Source organism: Dendrobates tinctorius, unplaced genomic scaffold, assembly GCF_039654945.1.
Source record: "Dendrobates tinctorius isolate UK_male_01 unplaced genomic scaffold, ASM3965494v1 ptg000034l, whole genome shotgun sequence".
Classification (NCBI taxonomy): Eukaryota; Metazoa; Chordata; class Amphibia; order Anura; family Dendrobatidae; genus Dendrobates; species Dendrobates tinctorius.
In genome coordinates this window covers 23,091,284-23,110,064 of record NW_027361702.1, presented here as the reverse complement: position 1 = coordinate 23,110,064, position 18,781 = coordinate 23,091,284, and the positions used below count along the sequence as shown (strand labels likewise).

General features: G+C 45.2%; 1 protein-coding gene across 1 annotated transcript; it reads right to left on the bottom strand.

Moving 5' to 3' along the window:
• Positions 1-211: 211 nt before the first annotated feature.
• PDCL (phosducin like) lies at positions 212-18,500 on the bottom strand. The gene is made up of 4 exons (XM_073573141.1): positions 18,342-18,500; positions 14,265-14,452; positions 13,123-13,304; positions 212-869 (listed from the first exon to the last, which is right to left on the bottom strand). The coding sequence occupies exons 2-4, from the start codon at positions 14,416-14,418 to the stop codon at positions 321-323; spliced, it is 885 nt and encodes a 294-aa protein (XP_073429242.1). The 5' UTR covers positions 14,419-14,452; positions 18,342-18,500; the 3' UTR covers positions 212-320.
• Positions 18,501-18,781: the final 281 nt, after the last annotated feature.

Here is an 18,781-nt window from a genome sequence, read left to right as displayed (position 1 = left end):
ATGATGTGACCACTGCAGCCAATCGCTGGCTATATTGAGCCATCATCGCTCTAGCAGGAAGTACTGACTGGGTAAGCAGCAGTTAGGTCTGGAAGTTCTGCGGCAGACATCCTTAAGCGTTCGTCTTCCACTACTCTTGACTTTTTATTTGACAATCCTGAAAACGTTGAGAATGCAAGGATGTATTTGAACAAGAAATAATTAAGAATGCTTTGCTAAAACAGGAAATGCTTTATTTTTGCCCATTATCATATAAACTAATATAAATTAACATATAAATGTTGCTGTTTCTATATACAGGGAACGGCGGGATTCGTGGCTCAGTCTATGTCCAGGTCGCTGTCGTCACTATAGCACTGGACGGACGGATTACAGATAGACGTGCGCAGCAAATCTTTCTCTGGTAACAAGCTGCATTCGTGCAAAAATGCTTCCAGGTCGACGGCAAAGAAATCTTCCCCAAGCTGATCAGTTATCCGGACAAAATTCCCCACCAACTCTCCGGCCTTGTAGACTAGCAGGGCGGGAAGAGCGTTCTCGCTGAATTTACTGCTGGTGCCTAGAAGGGAACTTTTCACTCTGCAGAACTTCACTCCTGGGTACTCCGCTGCCAGGCAGATGATGCTACCGCTGGCAGCTTCCCCGCCTGCCACCTCGTCTTCATAGATAAGTATTATGACCACGGTGTTCTTGTGCTCTTTATCTACCGTGTCCAGGAACTCCTCCCCGCTGCGGATGTCAAACACCTTCTTGTAGACCTGTGAGTGGCAGAGCTGCAGCTTCATCTCCTCGATTCTCTGCTTTCTGTATTGCTCCAAGAAGTCTTCATCATCCTCCTTGTTCAGCTGGTTGTACTCCTGCATCGTCATCTGGAAAAGAAGGAACATCCATCAGACTGAAATTAGATCGGAAAGAGGGAGGACGGGAGGAAAGAGGGAGGACGGGAGGAAAGAAAGAACATCCATCAGATTAAGTACATTGGCCCACTGCCTAATGTGTATGGGTGCCTCCCAACACTTCCCAACAAATGGAAGGATCGAGCGTGGAGGAAGAAGGATGGAAGCAAGGAAGTAAAAGGAACATTAATCAGACTAAGATTAGATTGGCCCACCGTCTAATGTGTATGGGGGCCTCCAGACACTTCCCAACAGATGGAAGAATTGAGCAGGAAGAAAGGAAACAAAGAGGAAGAAGGGGAGAAGGAGGAAGAAGGAAAGAGGAAGAAGAAAGGAAGGAACATCCATCAGAGTAGGACTAGATTGGCCCACCGTCTAATGTGTCTAGGGGCCTCTCGACACTCTTCGACAGATGTAAGGATCGAGCATGGAGGAACGAAAGAAAAAAGGGAGGAAAGGAGGAGGAGGAAAGGAGGCGGAATGGAGGAAAGAAGGAGGCGGAAGGAAAAGAAGGAAGTAAGAAGGAACATCTATCAGACTAAAAAGATTGGCCCACTGCCTAATGTGTATGGGTGCCTCCCAACACTTCCCATCAGATGGAAGGATCGAGCATGGAGGAAGGATGGAAGCAAGTAAGAAGGAACATCCATCAGACTAAGAGTAGATTGGCCCACCATTTATTGTGTATGGGGGCCTCCCAACAGATGGAAGAATTGAGCAGGAAGGAAGGAAAGAAGGAGGAAGAAGGAACAAAGGTGAAAGAAGAAAGGAAGGAACATACATCAGACTAAGGGCCCCGTCACTCATAGCGATCTCGCTAGCGAGATCGCTGCTGAGTCACAAGTTTTGTGACGTAACAGCGATCTCACCAGCGAGATCGCTGTGTGTGACAGCGATCAGCCCCCCTGCCAGTATCACTGCTGGAAAGCCCTGGACATTTTTTTAGTCGCTGGTCTCCCGCTGGTCAGGACGCATCGCAGCGTGTGACAGGCGGGAGACCAATGATCAGCTGGTAACTAAGGTAAACGCAGGGTATCTGAGCACGGCGTTGTGCTTAGAAACCCTCTGTGCACCTTAGTTACCAGCGCGCTGATGCAGGGAGCTGGTAACTAAGGTACACATCGGGTTTCTAAGTGACGCACGTCCCTTAGAAACCCGAAGCGTGCCTTAGTTACCAGCTCACTGCATCAGCGCGCTGGTAACGAAAGTAAACAGCGACGCAGCGTGCTCGGCGTCGCTGGTCCTGATCGCTGGTGAAGCTGTCTGTTTGACAGCTCATCAGCGATCATGTAGCGACTCACCAGTGATCCTGACACGTTGATATCGTTGTCGGGATCGCTGGTGAGTCGCTATGTGTGACGGGGCCCTAAGAGTAGATTGGCCCACTGTCTAATGTGTATGGGGGCCTCCCGACACTTCCCAGCAGATGGCAGCGGGACGGAAGGGTCACGCTTGGAGGAGGAGGGAGGAAAAAGGGGAAAGGAAAAAAAAAGGAGGAGAGAGACCCTTTATTGCAGATTCCTGCTCCATTTACTTGATGAGAGTCCTGACTATGGCGAGGATCAGACTGTCGTACTTCACAGACTGAACGCTAGTCTCCTGAACCGATCGTACAAGATATAAAAGACAGAGTTGGAAACAGGAACCTTACGGTCTGTCCGTGCAGTGTGGTCAGGGTATCGTGACATACAGCAATCTGATCCCGGCCTCAATGTGCAAACTCGGATAATTCCTAAGAATGAGCATTCCCAGCCTGTGTAGACAGCGTTCACCTGAGCAACATCTTCATTTGTCAGGAAACTGGATGGTTTATGCCGATATAAGGATCATAGAATCATAGAATCGTAGAGTTGGAAGGGACCTCCTGGGCCATCTGGTCCAACCCCCTGCTCAAAGCAGGATTCGCTAAATCATCCCAGTCAGATGTCTGTCCAGCCTCTGTTTGAAGACTTCCATTGAAGGAGAACTCACCACTTCTCGTGGCAGCCTGTTCCACTCATTGATCACTCTAACTGTCAAAAAGTTTTTTCTAATATCTAATCTGTGTCTCCTCCCATTCAGTTTCATCCCATTGCTTCTAGTCTTTCCTTGTGCAAATGAGAATAAAGTTGATCCTTCTACAATGTGACAGCCCTTTAGATATTTGTAGACAGCTATTAAGTCTCTTCTCAGTCTTCTCTTTTGCAAACTAAACATTCCCAAATCCTGCAACCTTTCCTCATAAGACAGGGTTTGCAGACCGGTCACCATTCTGGTCGCTCTTTTCTGAACTTGCTCCAGTTTGTTGATGTCTTTTTTAAAATGTGGTGCACAAAACTGGACACAATATTCCAGATGAGGTCTGACCAAAGAGGAGTAGAGGGAAATAATGACTTCACGTGATCTAGACTGTATGCTTCTGTTAATACATCCTAGAATTGCATTTGCCTTTTTTGCTGCTGCATCACACTGTTGACTCATATTCAGTCTGTGATCTATTAGTATACCCAAGTCTTTTTCACATGTGCTGTCACTTAGCCCTATTCCTCCCATTCTATATATGCTTTTTCCATTTTTATTGCCCAGATGTAGTACTTTGCATTTCTCCCTGTTAAAAACCATTCTGTTATTTGCTGCCCACTTCTCCAGTTTATTTAAATCTTTTTGAATCCTCTCTCTCTCTTCTCTAGTATTAGCTATCCCTCCTAGCTTTGTGTCATCAGCAAATTTAATCAGTTTACCCTCAATTCCTTCATCTAAATCGTTGATAAAGATGTTGAACAATACAGGGCCCAGGACAGAGCCCTGTGGTACCCCACTTGAGACATTCTTCCAACTGGATGTGCAGCCATTTACGACCACTCTTTGGGTCCGATCACTAAGCCAGTTATGAATCCACCTAACAGTTGCCTTGTCCATTCCATACTTAATCATTTTTTCAATAAGGATTGTATGAGAGACTTTGTCAAATGCTTTGCTGAAGTCAAGATATACTATATCTACAGCATTTCCTTGATACACCCAATCAGTGATACCGTCATAGAAGGAAATTAAGTTAGTCTGACATGACTATCATGGTTATCAGCAGCACATCACCGTGCCGACTACATGATGCTGTATGGAAACACTGCATTAACCATCATTCTTATTCTGTAAATTAATACCAGGCTGACATTGGCTGGTGTAAAGGAAGCCTCTGTTACCATAGGATTATGTCACTGCATCATACAACTGGACAAAGGATTTGGTGCCATCCTTTATAAATGGAGGAAGAAGAGTAAATCATTGATGCAAGGCCTCATTCACACGACCATATTATCACTCCATGTGCTGTCGGAAAACACACCCAGTGCCCAAACCAATGGGCCATGGCAGACGAGTGATCACCCCTAACTTACTTTTGCACTGATGAAGCTCGGCTTTATTTTTGTTCGCTTAGCTACAGTGTTTGTCGGTACCATTTTGGTGAACATACAACGATTTGATTGCTTTTCACTGCATTGAATCGGGGAACGTGTGGCAACTTGAAAGGAATGGCAATTTTAACACTTAAATTTGTCTTTTTGAGGTTTAACAATCAATTTAAATATTTTTAATATTTTGATGGATTATACTTTTATAGTAATGATGACACCAAGTATGTTTTATTTCTTTATTATGGAACGGGAAAAACGTAGGGGGGGTATTTAAACTTTTATACATTTTGTATAAATTCACTGTCATCAGGCCAAGTCAAAAAAAGTGCCAAAGGATGAGGCGTCACAGGACACACAAGGATCGGTGTCCCATAGGCAGTGTATATGATTTTTATACTTTTAAAACATTTTCCTTTTTTCTTTTAGTCGGCACCAACGATTGGTCCAATTTAAAAGCCGCTGTCAGCGATTTACAGCGGCATCAAAAAGGCTCAACAGCAGCGATCGGAGCTCGGCTCAAATGTCGGCTGTGTAATGTAGCCAGCATCGACTGCAAAGTCCGCTCCATGTACCCTCATGTGATCTTTGACAAGTTACGGCCCAGGTTGTTCAGGGGTTGAAGGATTCATTCATTCTCCACTGGAATATTGGGTGCAGGCCCATGGAGATAGGCTTGAGGTCCACTTAATAAAATAAGGAAAAAAGCAGACAGGACTCCAAATAAAGTATGGAAAAGTATCAACCAGGGCTGTGTAGTCGGAGTCGTGGAGTTGGTATAAAATGGACAGACTCCTAAAATATATAATAAACTAGATGGTGGCCTGATTCTAACGCATCGGGTATTCTAGAATATATATGCAGTCTATTTTTGAAGATTTAATAATAATGCACCCCCCAATCCTGATATGTATGGTTCTCTCACCCCCAATCCTGATATGTATGGTTCTCTCACCCCCAATCCTGATATGTATGGTTCTCTCACCCCCAATCCTGATATGCATGCTACCCCTCAACCACCCCTATCCTGGTATGCATGGTCCCCTGACCCCCCAATCCTGGAATGCATGGTCCTCTCACCCCCCCAATCCTGGTAGGCATGGTCCTCTCACCTCTCTTTCCTGGTATGCATGGTCCTCTTACTCCCCTTTCGGGGTATGCATGGTCCCCTCATCCCCCAATCCTGGTATGCATGGTCCCCTCACCCCCCTTTCTTGGTATGCATTGGTCCCCTCACCCCCTTTGCTGGTATGCATGGTCCTCTCACAACCCAATCCTGGTATGTATGCTCACAGTCACCCCCCTTTCCTGGTATGTATGGTCCCCTCACCCCCCAATCCTGGTATGCATCGTATCCTCACCCCCCTATCCTGGTATGCATGGTTCCCTCACCCCCCTTTCCTGATATGCATGGTCCTCTCACCCCCAATCCTCGTATGCATGGTTCTCTTACCCTCCTTTTGGGGTATGCATGGTCCCCTCACCCCCCCCCCAGTCCTGGTATGCATGGTTCCCTCACCCCCCTTTCCTGGTATGCATGGTCCTCTCACACCCCAATCCTGGTATGTATGCTCACCGTCACCCCCCTTTCCTGGTATGTATGGTCCCCTCACCCTCCAATCCTGGTATGCATGGTATCCTCACCCCCCCTTTCCTGGTATGCATGGTCGCCTCACCCCCCCTTTCCTGGTATGCATGGTCGCCTCACCCCCCTTTCCTGATATGCATGGTCCCCTCATCCCCCAATCCTGGTATGCATGGTCGTCTTACCCCCCTTTCCTGGTATGCATGGTCCCCTCACCCCCCTATCCTGGTATGCATAGTCCCCTCACCCCCCTTTCTTGGTATGCATGGTCCCCTCACCCCCCAATCCTGGTATGCATGGTCCCCTCACCCCCCAATCCCGGTATACATGGTCCCCTCACCCCCCTTTCTTGGTATGCATGGTCCCCTCATCCCCCTTTCGTGGTATGCATGGTCCCCTCACCCCCCTATCCTGGTATGCATAGTCCCCTCACCCCCCTTTCTTGGTATGCATGGTCCCCTCACCCCCCAATCCTGGTATGCATGGTCCCCTCACCCCCCAATCCCGGTATACATGGTTCCCTCACCCCCCAATCCCGGTATGCATGGTCCCCTCACCCCCCTTTCCGTGTAGCCGCGACCAATCAGCGTCGCGGCCCTCTGTCCGCGACGAATCAGCAACGCGGCCCTGTAGCCGCGACCAATCACTGCCGCGGCCCTGTACAAAAATATTAAAAAATAAAAAAAGTTATTCTCACCTTCCGTCGGCCTCCTGTCTTCTTTCCACGCGCCCGGCCTCGCGTTCCCAGTAATGCTTTGTGGCTTAGACCGCTGATGACGTCGGTCTTCTTTCTCGCTCTCGCGAGATTGATGTCATCAGCGGTCTAAGCCGCAAAGCATTACTGGGAACGCGAGGCCGGGTGCGTGGAAAGACGACAAGAGGCCGTCGGAAGGTGAGAATAACTTTTTTTTTTATTTTAATTCTCTTTTTTACAGATTAAGGCCTGCGCCTGTCGCTGATTGGCTGCGGCCTGTCGGCCGCGAACAGTCAGCGGCCCGCGATTTTGGTTACAGACAGGTCTACACGATAAGGGGTTTATATATATTGGGTACAGTAGTTCAATGCAGAACGTGCTGAATATTTTTTCATAGGAATTTGGGAAAGTTATGAAATGTCCTATAAATGGCTGTTCTAGTCCTGATCTAAGGCTACATTCACACACAGCGTTTTTCCAGCGTTTTTTGAGGATACGTTTTTCAGCTGCAAAAGCAGATCAGCTTTTTAAAAAACCACATCACCTGAAAGGTTTTTGAGCTCATAATGTTTTCAATAGCAAAAGCAGATTAGAAATCTGCTCTATCCATCCATTTATCCATATCTGTCTATCCATATCTTATCTGTACCAAAAAGAATGAAAGCCGGGTAGCACACAGACTAACACTCCTTTTTTTTTTTAGCACCAGTCAGGTACACCTCATAGCTGCTCAAAAGGACACCCAGGACAGGCATTGCTCGTCTCAATTGATAGTTGGAATAAATAGACTGCATTCATCACCACCACATCTTCTTAAGGTGCAGGCTTTATTTTCAAATGTAGGGGTGTGCAGTATGAGGTTCTGCAGCAGCTGAGGTGTGCAGTATGAGGTTCTGCGGAACAGTATGAGGTTCTGCCCCCCCCACGTTTGATCCTGGCTTCGCCCATGATGTGAACGTAGCCTGAAGATCTAGGCTTTGTCTTAGCTGAGTCATAGTGTGTATGTATATATATATATATACACATATACACACACACACACATATATATATATATATATATACACACATTCCTTTTGCTTTGATTTCTGCTTTGCACACTCTTGGTGTTCAGTCCAGCCATATAATTGCTGTCTAGAAAGTCATTTTGTGTGTATTAATCCTTCATATATTTCATACTGTAAGGTAACTGCACCACCTGCTGGCTGTTTAATGCATAGATTCTAGTTTAATTTGCAATGTATTGTGGGATTCTTCCTGTTACATCATAGTCTTGTTTATGACACTGTGAGGGGAACAGCAGCCTTTATTCCTCCGCGTGTCTTAGGAGAAAGTACACCATTCGTGTTCTTCATGTTTCTTAAACAGCCTGCTCTAAGCATAGTTGGAAAGCACTATCTAGGTTTTATAATCCTGTGTTTATAACGTTTGTTGTATTAAATAGGTAATCATTACCTACAGTTGTGGCCAAAAGTATTGACACCCCTGCAATTTTGGCAGATAATACTCAGTTTCTTCCTGAAAATGATTGCAATCACAAATTCTTTGGAATTATTATCTTCATTTAATTTGTCTTAAATGAAAAAACACAAAAGAGATTGAAACAAAAAGCAAAACATTGATCATTTCACACAAAACTCCAAAAATGGGCCAGACAAAAGTATTGGCACCCTCAGCCTAATACTTGGTTGCACAACCTTTAGGCAAAATATCTGCGACCAACCGCTTCCGGTAACCATCAATGAGTTTCTTACAATGCTCTGCTGGAATTTTAGACCATTCTTCTTTGGGTAACTGCTCCAGGTCCCTGGTATTAGAAGGGTGCCTTCTCCAAACTGCCATTTTTAGATCTCTCCACAGGTGTTCTATGGGATTCAGGTCTGGGACTCATTGCTGGCCACCTTAGAAGTCTCCAGTGCTTTCTCTCAAATCATTTTCTAGTGCTTTTTGAAGTGTGTTTTGGGTCATTGTCCTGCTGGAAGACCCATGACCTCTGAGGGAGTCCCAGCTTCCTCACACTGGGCCCTACAATATGCTGCAAAATTTGTTGGTAGTCTTCAGACTTCATAATGCCATGCACACGGTCAAGCAGTCCAGTGCCAGAGGCAGCAAAGCAACCCCAAAACATCAGGGAACCTCCGCCATGTTTGACTGTAGGGACCGTGTTCTTTTCTTTGAATGCCTCTTTTTTTCTCCTGTAAACTCTATGTTGATGCCTTTGCCCAAAAAGCTCTACTTTTGTCTCATCTGACCAGAGAACATTCTTCCAAAACATTTTAGGCTTTTTCAGGTAAGTTTTGGCAAACTCCAGCTTGGCTTTTTTATGTCTCGGGGTAAGAAGTGGGGTCTTCCTGGGTCACCTACCATACAGTCCCTTTTCATTCAGACGCCGACGGATAGTACGGGTTGACACTGTTGTACCCTCGGACTGCACGGCAGCTTGAACTTGTTTGGATGTTAGTCGAGGTTCTTTATCCAACATCCGCACAATCTTGCGTTGAAATCTCGTCAATTTTTCTTTTCCATCCACATCTAGGGAGGTTAGCCACAGTGCCATGGGCTTTAAACTTCTTGATAACACTGTGCACTAGGGTGACCGCAAAAAAATCGATGTCGGAATTTTGTCCGTCTGGACCCCACAAAACGATTCCCCTTTCCAGATATTGAGAGAGCCAAAATTTGAGCTCGATCAAACGACGTTAACCCGTGCCGCTCGTCGCTCAAAGTTTGAAAAAATCCAAATTGAGGTATTTTAAGATTTAGGTATTTTGCATAGTCTGTTAGACTATAAACAATAGGAGTAACCCCGGCACACTAATAACATGAAAGTAAAGTCTTCTCAACGACAGTCTTTAATTGTTGTGATTTTATTGATTGTGAAAAAAAGGGTGGTGATACAATCCAAAAAAGGGTGGTGTTACAATCCAACGTTTCAGCTCTACTTCTCGAGCTTTCATCAGGGATATGACTAGATCCTTGGTTTTGAGGTGTGTGTATAAGTGGTATAGGTTTGCCTTTGTAATCCAGCTGCTGGAACGGTACCTATAGTAACCACGATGTGTAGGGTCAGCACGTGACTCCCGTCCTTGTGTCCTAAATCTAGTCAGGTGTGGAGGAGGCCGGAAGGCACAGATGAACCATCAGAGCACGCTAGGGTTGTAAATCCAAAAGTTAGGAAAGAAAAATTAAAAGAGGTAGGAAGTAACCGACTTTAACGACCTTCTGACAAAAGATGAAGAACAAAACCAATATGTCCTGCAAGTTGTAAGCAAATGCCGAGCATTATATTCTGACGTTTCAAAAACTACTTTAACAAAAGCTCTAGAATAGATTAGATAACTATGTAAAATTATCAACTCATATAGGTTAGCGTGCTCTGATGGTTCATCTGTGCTACTGAGCAATTTATTAGCCATTAACAACTTTTCATTGTCTGTAATGGTGGGATCAAAAACCGATAATCCCACCAACTCTGCATTCAAATACCACAAATGGTTCGAAAATTTGGTCAGGGCTATTTCTGCAATGTTGTTGTCACATTCTTTATAGTCTAACAGACTATGCAAAATACCTAAATCTTAAAATACCTCAATTTGGATTTTTTCAAACTTTGAGCGACGAGCGGCACGGGTTAACGTCGTTTGATCGAGCTCAAATTTTGGCTCTCTCAATATCTGGAAAGGGGAATCGTTTTGTGGGGTCCAGACGAACAAGATTCTGACATTTCCCCCCCCCCCATGTGAGATCCGGTCACCCTACTGTGCACGGTAGACACAGGAACATTCAGGTCTTTGGAGATGGACTTGTAGCCTTGAGATTGCTCATGCTTCCTCACAATTTGGTTTCTCAAGTCCTCAGACAGTTCTTTGGTCTTTCTTTTCTCCATGCTCAATGTGGTACACACAAGGACACAGGACAGAGGTTGAGTCAACTTTAATCCATGTCAACTGGCTACAAGTGTGATTTAGTTATTGCCAACACCTGTTAGGTGCCACAGGTAAGTTACAGGTGCTGTTAATTACACAAAATTAGAGAAGCATCACATGATTTTTCGAACAGTGCCAATACTTTTGTCCACCCTCTATTTTATGTTTGGTGTGGAATTATATCCAATTTGGCTTTAGGACAATTCTTTTTGTGTTTTTTCATTTAAGATAAATTAAATGAAGATAATAATAACAAAGAATTTGTGATTGCAATCATTTTCAGGAAGAAACTGAGTATTATCTGACAAAATTGCAGGGGTGTCAATACTTTTGGCCACAACGGTATGTATTACCTCATGGAACCTATGTATTACCTCATGTTACTGTGTATTGCAGACTATCTGTATTTTATGCTCTGTGCAGTTATATATTCTGAAATACTCCTGTTATTGCATTCTATAGTTTCACCCTTTCCTGTCACATCTGCAATCAATAAAAGGTTACAATTTTACAGCCTCTTTTCTTAAAAAAGACAGGGGGTTTAGCTACATGTCTCATTGCACACCCTGCTAACGTGTATGAGGACAGTATACTTGGCATTCTCTTGATGAGCTTCAAGAGGTAGTCACCGGAAATGGTTTTCACTTCACAGGTGTGCCCTGTCAGGTTTAATAAGTGGGATTTCTTGCCTTATAAATGGGGTTGGGACCATCAGTTGTGTTGTGCAGAAGTCTGGTGGATACACAGCCGATAGTCCTACTGAATAGACTGTTAGAATTTGTATTATGGCAAGAAAAAAGCAGCTAAGAAAAACGAGTGGCCATCATTACTTTAAGAAATGAAGGTCAGTCAGTCCGAAAAATTGGGAAAACTTTGAAAGTGTCCCCAAGTGCAGTGGCAAAAACCATCAAGTTCTACAAAGAAACTGGCTCACGTGAGGACCGCCCCAGGAAAGGAAGACCAAGAGTCACCTCTGCTGCGGAGGATAAGTTCATCCGAGTCACCAGCCTCAGAAATCACAGGTTAACAGCAGCTTAGATTAGAGACCAGGTCAATGCCACACAGAGTTCTAGCAGCAGACACATCTCTACAACAACTGTTAAGAGGAGACTTTGTGCAGCCGGCCATCATGGTAAAATAGCTGCTAGGAAACCACTGCTAAGGACAGGCAACAAGCAGAAGAGACTTGTTTGGGCTAAAGAACACAAGGAAAGGACATTAGACCAGTGGAAATCTGTGCTTTGGTCTGATGAGTCCAAATTTGAGATCTTTGGTTCCAACCACCGTGTCTTTGTGCGATGCAGAAAAGGTGAACGGATGGACTCTACATGCCTGGTTCCCACCGTGAAGCATGGAGGAGGAGGTGTGATGGTGTGGGGGTGCTTTGCTGGTGACACTGTTGGGGGATTTATTCAAAATTGAAGGCATACTGAACCAGCATGGCTACCACAGCATCTTGCAGCGGCATGCTATTCTATCCGGTTTGCGTTTAGTTGGACCATCATTTATTTTTCAACAGGACAATGACCCCAAACACACCTCCAGGCTGTGTAAGGGCTATTTGACCAAGAAGGAGAGAGATGGGGTGCTACGCCAGATGACCTGGCCTCCACAGTCACCAGACCTGAACCCAATCGAGATGGTTTGGGGTGAGCTGGACCGCAGAGTGAAGGCAAAAGGGCCAACAAGTGCTAAGCATCTCTGGGAACTTCTTCAAGACTGTTGGAAGACAATTTCCCGTGACTACCTCTTGCAGCTCATCAAGAGAATGCCAAGAGTGTGCAAAGCAGTAATCAAAGCAAAAGGTGGCCACTTTGAAGAACCTAGAATATAAGGCATATTTTCAGAGTTGTTTCACACTTTTTTTGTTAATTATATAATTCCACATGCATTAATTCATAGTTTTGATGCCTTCAGAGTGAATCTACAATTTTCATAGTCATGAAAATAAAGAAAACTCTTTGAATGAGAAGGTGTGTCCAAACTTTCGGTCTGAACTGTATATATGTAATTGATATTACATAGTGTATTACATATTTACATTTTATTACAGCTTGTGTTCTAAAGTTGTATTCGAATAAATATCTTAGGTTCTATCTAAATATCTTGATTATTGTATCATAAAAATGATTAAATGTCTGATGTTCACATTGTACTACAATAACATTTTTCACTTAAATATAAGCAATATATGTGGGAGGTGGAGTCGGAGTAAGGGAAATTGAGGCGTCGAAGGTTTGGGTTACCGACTCCACAGCCCTGGTATCAACCACACACTTTGTTTGCATACTTTATTTCAACTGCTGCCTAGTATTTTCCCATTAAATAGATGGAAAGCAGCAGATATTCAAGTAGAATATAGACCATCTATAAATCACATTGATATGTACAATCATTATATGGGAAAGGATTCTTTACAGTAATAGGAGTAATAGAAAAATAAAATGACAGATTTACCAACAACAACATACAAAGTTATTTCATGACTTATATTATCATGATTTGCCATTAGATCAGTCTAGACATCAATCAGGCAGGGGGTATGGGGATCAGCTTGGATCAGGATTGGAGGAAATGTCTGGAGTCTTTCTTCCATTCTATGTAAAGAAAAAGACAATTGGCGGTTTTACCTTCCCGTGTAACTTTTCGTCAAGTTCTTTTTGCTTCTGTTTCTCCTTCTCATCATCCAGGTGAGATCTGCAGGTCATGGACAACCTCTTGACCAGCTGCTCCAGCTCCCTCTTCTGCTCGTCACTTTGCTCCGTCTCCAGTTGCTTATAGCGCCTCCAGTCGTTGATGACACCTTTTGGACCTGAGCAAATCACAGTTTCGTGAGAAGGGAACACAAAATTCTGGATGATAATCAATACAACAGCGGCATTCTAGAATCGTCCATCAAGCAACCGCAACCGGCAGTGTGTGCAACGGACTCAGCACCTGAGCCTGCAACAAGTCCATCACAGCTATTTGTACAGCACAGATTATGAAGGGTTAATTAGAGATCTCAGCATGAACATATTCTCCATACAGATGGTGGCTCGGTATATATTATTAAAGGCGAGTGATAACCTTGCTGATCGGTGGAGGTCCGATCAGATAGGTTATCACTACATGGGTTCACAATCAAAACTAAAAGTTAACCCCATTTTTTATGTGGACGGAACTTAGTAAAAAGCAATGTCCAGAGACGCCCCTTCAAGTCATTCATTAGTGCTCCTTACTCCCACCATTGTACAAAATGCCGTCTTAATAAATGTCCCCAAAATTCTTCTTATGGATTACACTCACATCCATAGTGCAGCGAAGGGACTATGCACCATGATCTAAGGACCACGATCACGTGAACTGAGCGAGGCTGGTCACGTCTAGTTGGAATGTGGCTGGAAGCATGGAATCTGCCATGACCGCCCGGTCTTACCACCATTACTGGAGAATCCTGACAGCGTGGGATGCACATGTGTACAAGAGCCTCTTAAGTGATCCATCCTCCCCCCCAGATGACAGATATTGAGGACGATCGGGATAAGGTAGTTTCACCAGACTATCCTCTTTCGCCATTCAGAGCACATGCATGCTCGGCCGAGAAGAGCGCTCATATACATCGTGGTCTTCTGCACAAGCACTCAAGCTGTCTGCTACCTATCATGTACAGGGGCTTCGACTCAGAGATTTCTTTGGAATCATCTATGAAGAATTGTAAAAGGGAGACCCCTCTGGTGAATGTTCCTTGTAGTATGCTGATCTCTCGGCTGCAGGAATCCGTTCGTATTACCTGTGTTGATGGCGCTGCCTTCCTTCCCTCCATCAGACTCTCTGCCGGCGCTCTGCCGTATCTTCCGATCCTGCTCGCTGTCCTCGTCATCACTGCTACTGCTGTAGTAGTACTGACACTTCTCCCCCAACAGCTTGTCGTCCAGGGTGGTCATTGTGCTGTTACCATATGTGACAGAGACGAGGGATCTGCAGGACGGAGGAGCAAAGCGTCAGGTGTCCTGATCTACATAGACAGAGAGCAGCAGGACAGAAGGCGACGGACAAGTGACGGCGCGCTCTGCCAACGACTGCACAAATCCTGGATAAACTACCATTGAGACTGCTCCTCGGCCCAGACACTCAGATTCATGGCTGTGAAAGTGACAGTGTATGGCTGCACTGCACCCATGATTGCTAGCAGCTGCCTTACAGAGTGCACAAAGAGATCCGTATGCCGCTGGTAAGAGGAAGGGGGGAAGCCCCATACGGTGCCGACAAGGAAGGGTTGAGCCCTGAACGCTGCCGATAAGAAAGGGGGATAGGGGAAGAGCCCTGCATGCCGCGGTAAAAGAGGGGGGGAAGCCCTGTACGCTTCCGGTAAAGGTAGGGGGGGGAGAGCCCTGTACGCCGCTGGTAAATAAAGGGGGTATTTGGGAGAGTCCCGTACGGCACTGGTAAGGGGAGGGGGAGAGCCCCTTGCACCGCTGAGCCAGTAAGGGGAGGAGGGTAGAGAGCTCCTTACGCCGCCAATAGTGGAGGGGGAGAGCCCCTTATGCCACCGATAAGGGGGTGGTGGGAGATCAGTATGCCACCGGAGGGATGGGGGTTGGGGGGGAGCCCTGTACGGTGGGTGTGTGTGTATGAAGTGTAGGGGGGGCCCGTACGTTGATGGGGGAAGAGAGGGGGGACAGCACTGTACACCGCCGGGAGCTGATGTGGCATCTGTTGGAGGTCTCTGTTTATTAAAAACATTGGAACTTTTACTGACAAATACATCAAATGGAGACCATAAAATAGTGAGTGAACAGGGCCTTACACTATTAAAGCGGATGTGTCTCCAGGTTACAAGTGGCTGGTCCGGCTCTTACATTATTTCCAGAGAATATTCCATGTCTTTTCTTTTTTAGAATCACCATACAGGTCAGGGATCTGGAGCTTTTTATTTAAAGGGAACCTGTCAGCAGGATTGTGCACAGTAACCTACAGACAGTGTCAGGTCGGCGCCGTTATACTGATACGTGGTGATGAAATCCGTCTTGTGGTTGTTGTGTAATTTTTATTTTCAGTTTTGAGTTAATGATATGCCCGTGCTCCGGGGCGGGGTCTTGATGTGGTGCTCTGATTAGGTATTCACCAGTATGGCTTGTGACAAGTCACTGATCCCTCACTGACCTGTCCCCTAGTTTACATAATGAATATTATATATATTGGAAATAAAATATCCCCTTCTGCAGGCGGGTGCTGGTCGTGAAAACCTATGTTGAGGTTATTCAGATAGGAAAAAAAAAACCCTTCCGCAGGCCTGTTTAGTGTCCTAGTAATAACTGTGCTTGATATTGAGCAACTACGAAAAAAAAATCCATTTGAAAATGGCGACCGCCGCGCCTGCGCAGTAGCAGCTATCAGATCACCTCTACAGTTAGGTCCATATATATTTGGACAGAGACAACATTTTTCTCTTTTTGGTTCTAGACATTACCACAATGAATTTTAAACAAAACAATTCAGATGCAGTTGAAGTTCAGACTTTCAGCTTTCATTTGAGGGTATCCACATTAAAATTGAAGGGTTTAGGAGTATCAGCTCCTTAACATGTGCCACCCTGCTTTTAAAGGGACCAAAAGTAATTGGACAATTGACTCCAAGGCTATTTCATGGACAGGTGTGGGCAATCCCTTCGTTATGTCATTCTCAATTAAGCAGATAAAAGGCCTGGAGTTGATTTGAGGTGTGGTGCTTGCATTTGGAAGGTTTTGCTGTGAAGGAAACAGCGGTCAAAGGAGCTCTCCATGCAGGTGAAACAAGCCATCCTTAAGCTGCAAAAACAGAAAAAACCCATCCGAGAAATTGCTACAATATTAGGAGTGGCAAAATCTATAGTTTGGTACATCCTGAGAAAGAAAGAAAGCAATGGTGAACTCATCAATGCAAAAAGACCTGGGCTCCCACAGAAGACAACAGTGGTGGATGATCACAGAATAGTCTCCATGGTGAAGAGAAACCCCTTCACAACAGCCAACCAAGTGAACAACACTCTCCAGGTGGTAGGCGTATCAATATCCAAATCTACCATAAAGAGAAGACTGCATGAAAGTAAATACAGATGGTTCACTGCACGGTGCAAGCCACTCATAAGCATCAAGAATAAAAAGGCTAGACTGGACTTTGCTAAAAACATCTAGAAAAGCCAGCACAGTTCTGGAAGAACATTCTTTGGACAGATGAAACCAAGATCAACCTCTACCAGAATGATGGAAAGAGAAAAGTATGGCGAAGGCGTGGTACAGCCCATGATCCAAAGCATACCACATCATCTGTAAAACATGGTGGAGGCAGTGTGATGGCTTGGGCATGCATGGCTGCCAGTGGCACTGGGTCACTAGTGTTTATTGATGATGTGACACAGGACAGAAGCAGCCGAATGAATTCTGAGGTATTCAGAGCCATACTGTGTGCCCAGAATAGATCCAGCTAAATGCAGCCAAACTGATTGGTCGTCGTTTCATACTACAGATGGACAATGACCCAAAACATAAAGCCAAAGCAACCTAGGAGTTTACTAAAGCAAAGAAGTGGAATATTCTTGAATGGCCAAAGTCAGTCACCTGATCTCAACCCAATTGAGCATGCATTTCACTTGTTAAAGACTAAACTTCAGACAGAAAGGCCCACAAACAAACAACAACTGAAAACCACCGCAGTGAAGGCCTGGCAGAGCATCAAAAAGGAGGAAACACAGCGTCTGGTGATGTCCATGAGTTCAAGACTTCAGGTAGTCATTGCCAACAAAGGGTTTTCAACCAAGTACTAGAAATGAACATTTTATTTACAATTATTTAATATGTCCAATTACCTTTGGTCCATTTAAAAGCAAGGTGGCACATGTTAAGGAGCTGAAACTCCTAAACCCTTCATCCAATTTTAATGTGGATACCCTCAAATGAAAGCTGAAAGTCTGAACTTCAACTGCATCTGAATTGTTTTGCTTAAAATTCATTGTGGTAATGTCTAGAACCAAAATTAGAAAAATGTCTGTCCAAATATATATGGACCTATCTGTATATACACCGATAGCTGCTACTGCGCAGGCGCGACGGTCGCCATTTTCAAATGGATTTTTTTTGTAGTTGCTCAATAACATCTAGCACAGTTATTACTAGGACACTAAACAGGCCTGCGGGAGGGGATTCATTATGTAAACTAGGGGGCAAGTCAGTGAGGGATCAGTGACCTGTCAGAAGCCATACTGGTGAATACCTAATCAGAGCGCCACATAAAGACCCCCCACAGGCAACCCTTGGAGCACGAGCATATGATTAACTGAAAACTACAAATGCACATTACACAACAGCCACAAGGCAGATTTCACCACCAGGTATCATTGTAATCAGTATAACGGCACCGACCTGACACTGTCTGTAGGTTACAGAGCACAATCCTGCTGACAGGTTGCTTTTAAGCCTCTGTCACTCCGGCTCTATTCCCCACCTCCTGCTTCACTGCCAGCTCCATGGCCTAAAGTTATTCAGCCGGGAGCCTGTGGCCCCTGCTCTGCAGATCTGTGCAGACCCCAGTGATCAGACCCCCACCATAACCAGCTATTGGGGAGACGAGTGATGGGTTTTCACAGGACCATCCCTTTAAGATAATGAGGAAGAAGTCACCATGGTTACAGAAGTAACATTCTCCATCCTGTCATCTAACGTCAATGAGAACTCGGAGCACGGGGCGGTAACGGGACTGCGGGGACAAAATGCACTGTGAGGGGCTGTGCTGCAGGAGAGCAGCTGCAGGGCGCAGCACGAAGGAGAACCGATGGGTAATGTGCATGTGCCGGAAAGAAAGGGTTACTGTGTCCGCCGCACACGATACGTACATTGTTACGATCCTCCACCGATAAAAAGCAGCAGATGGGAAGATAACGTCAGGGCGGGGACTATTCTAGGTCATGGGACCGGAAGAGACGGTGCTTAGACGCCAAGATCGCTGCTGCCCGAGCGGAAGTCTGTGTTCTGCGATGACGTAATCGTCACGTGCTGGTGAGCGGTCACATGACCGTTCTGTGTAGTACGGCGCTGGGACGTGCGGCAGAGTTGTGTGTACTGTGCTCTGCGGGGCGGGAGAGCGTTATATCAGGGGAGGGTTTTATTTTTGTCTGCATATTTTATGTATTTTTTTTTAGCGTAAACTAGTAGTTCCACCTGTCCATTCACTAAAAAAGTGTAGACAGATAAGTGACGTAATTCTCACCTCACCGAGCTCCCCCAGCCTATCATGTCAGCACAGTGATTGACGGCAGCTGTCTCCTGTGGAAAG

Bases quoted from the DNA above. Each gene is read 5' to 3' on its own strand.
- PDCL (XM_073573141.1), bottom strand. From the start codon at position 14,418: ATGACCACCCTGGACGACAAGCTGTTGGGGGAGAAGTGTCAGTACTAC. The intron at 13,305-14,264 runs GTAATACGAACG...TGATTTGCTCAG, and splicing joins AGGCAGCGCCATCAACACAG to GTCCAAAAGGTGTCATCAAC. The intron at 870-13,122 runs GTAAAACCGCCA...CTTCTTTTCCAG, and splicing joins ACGAAAAGTTACACGGGAAG to ATGACGATGCAGGAGTACAA.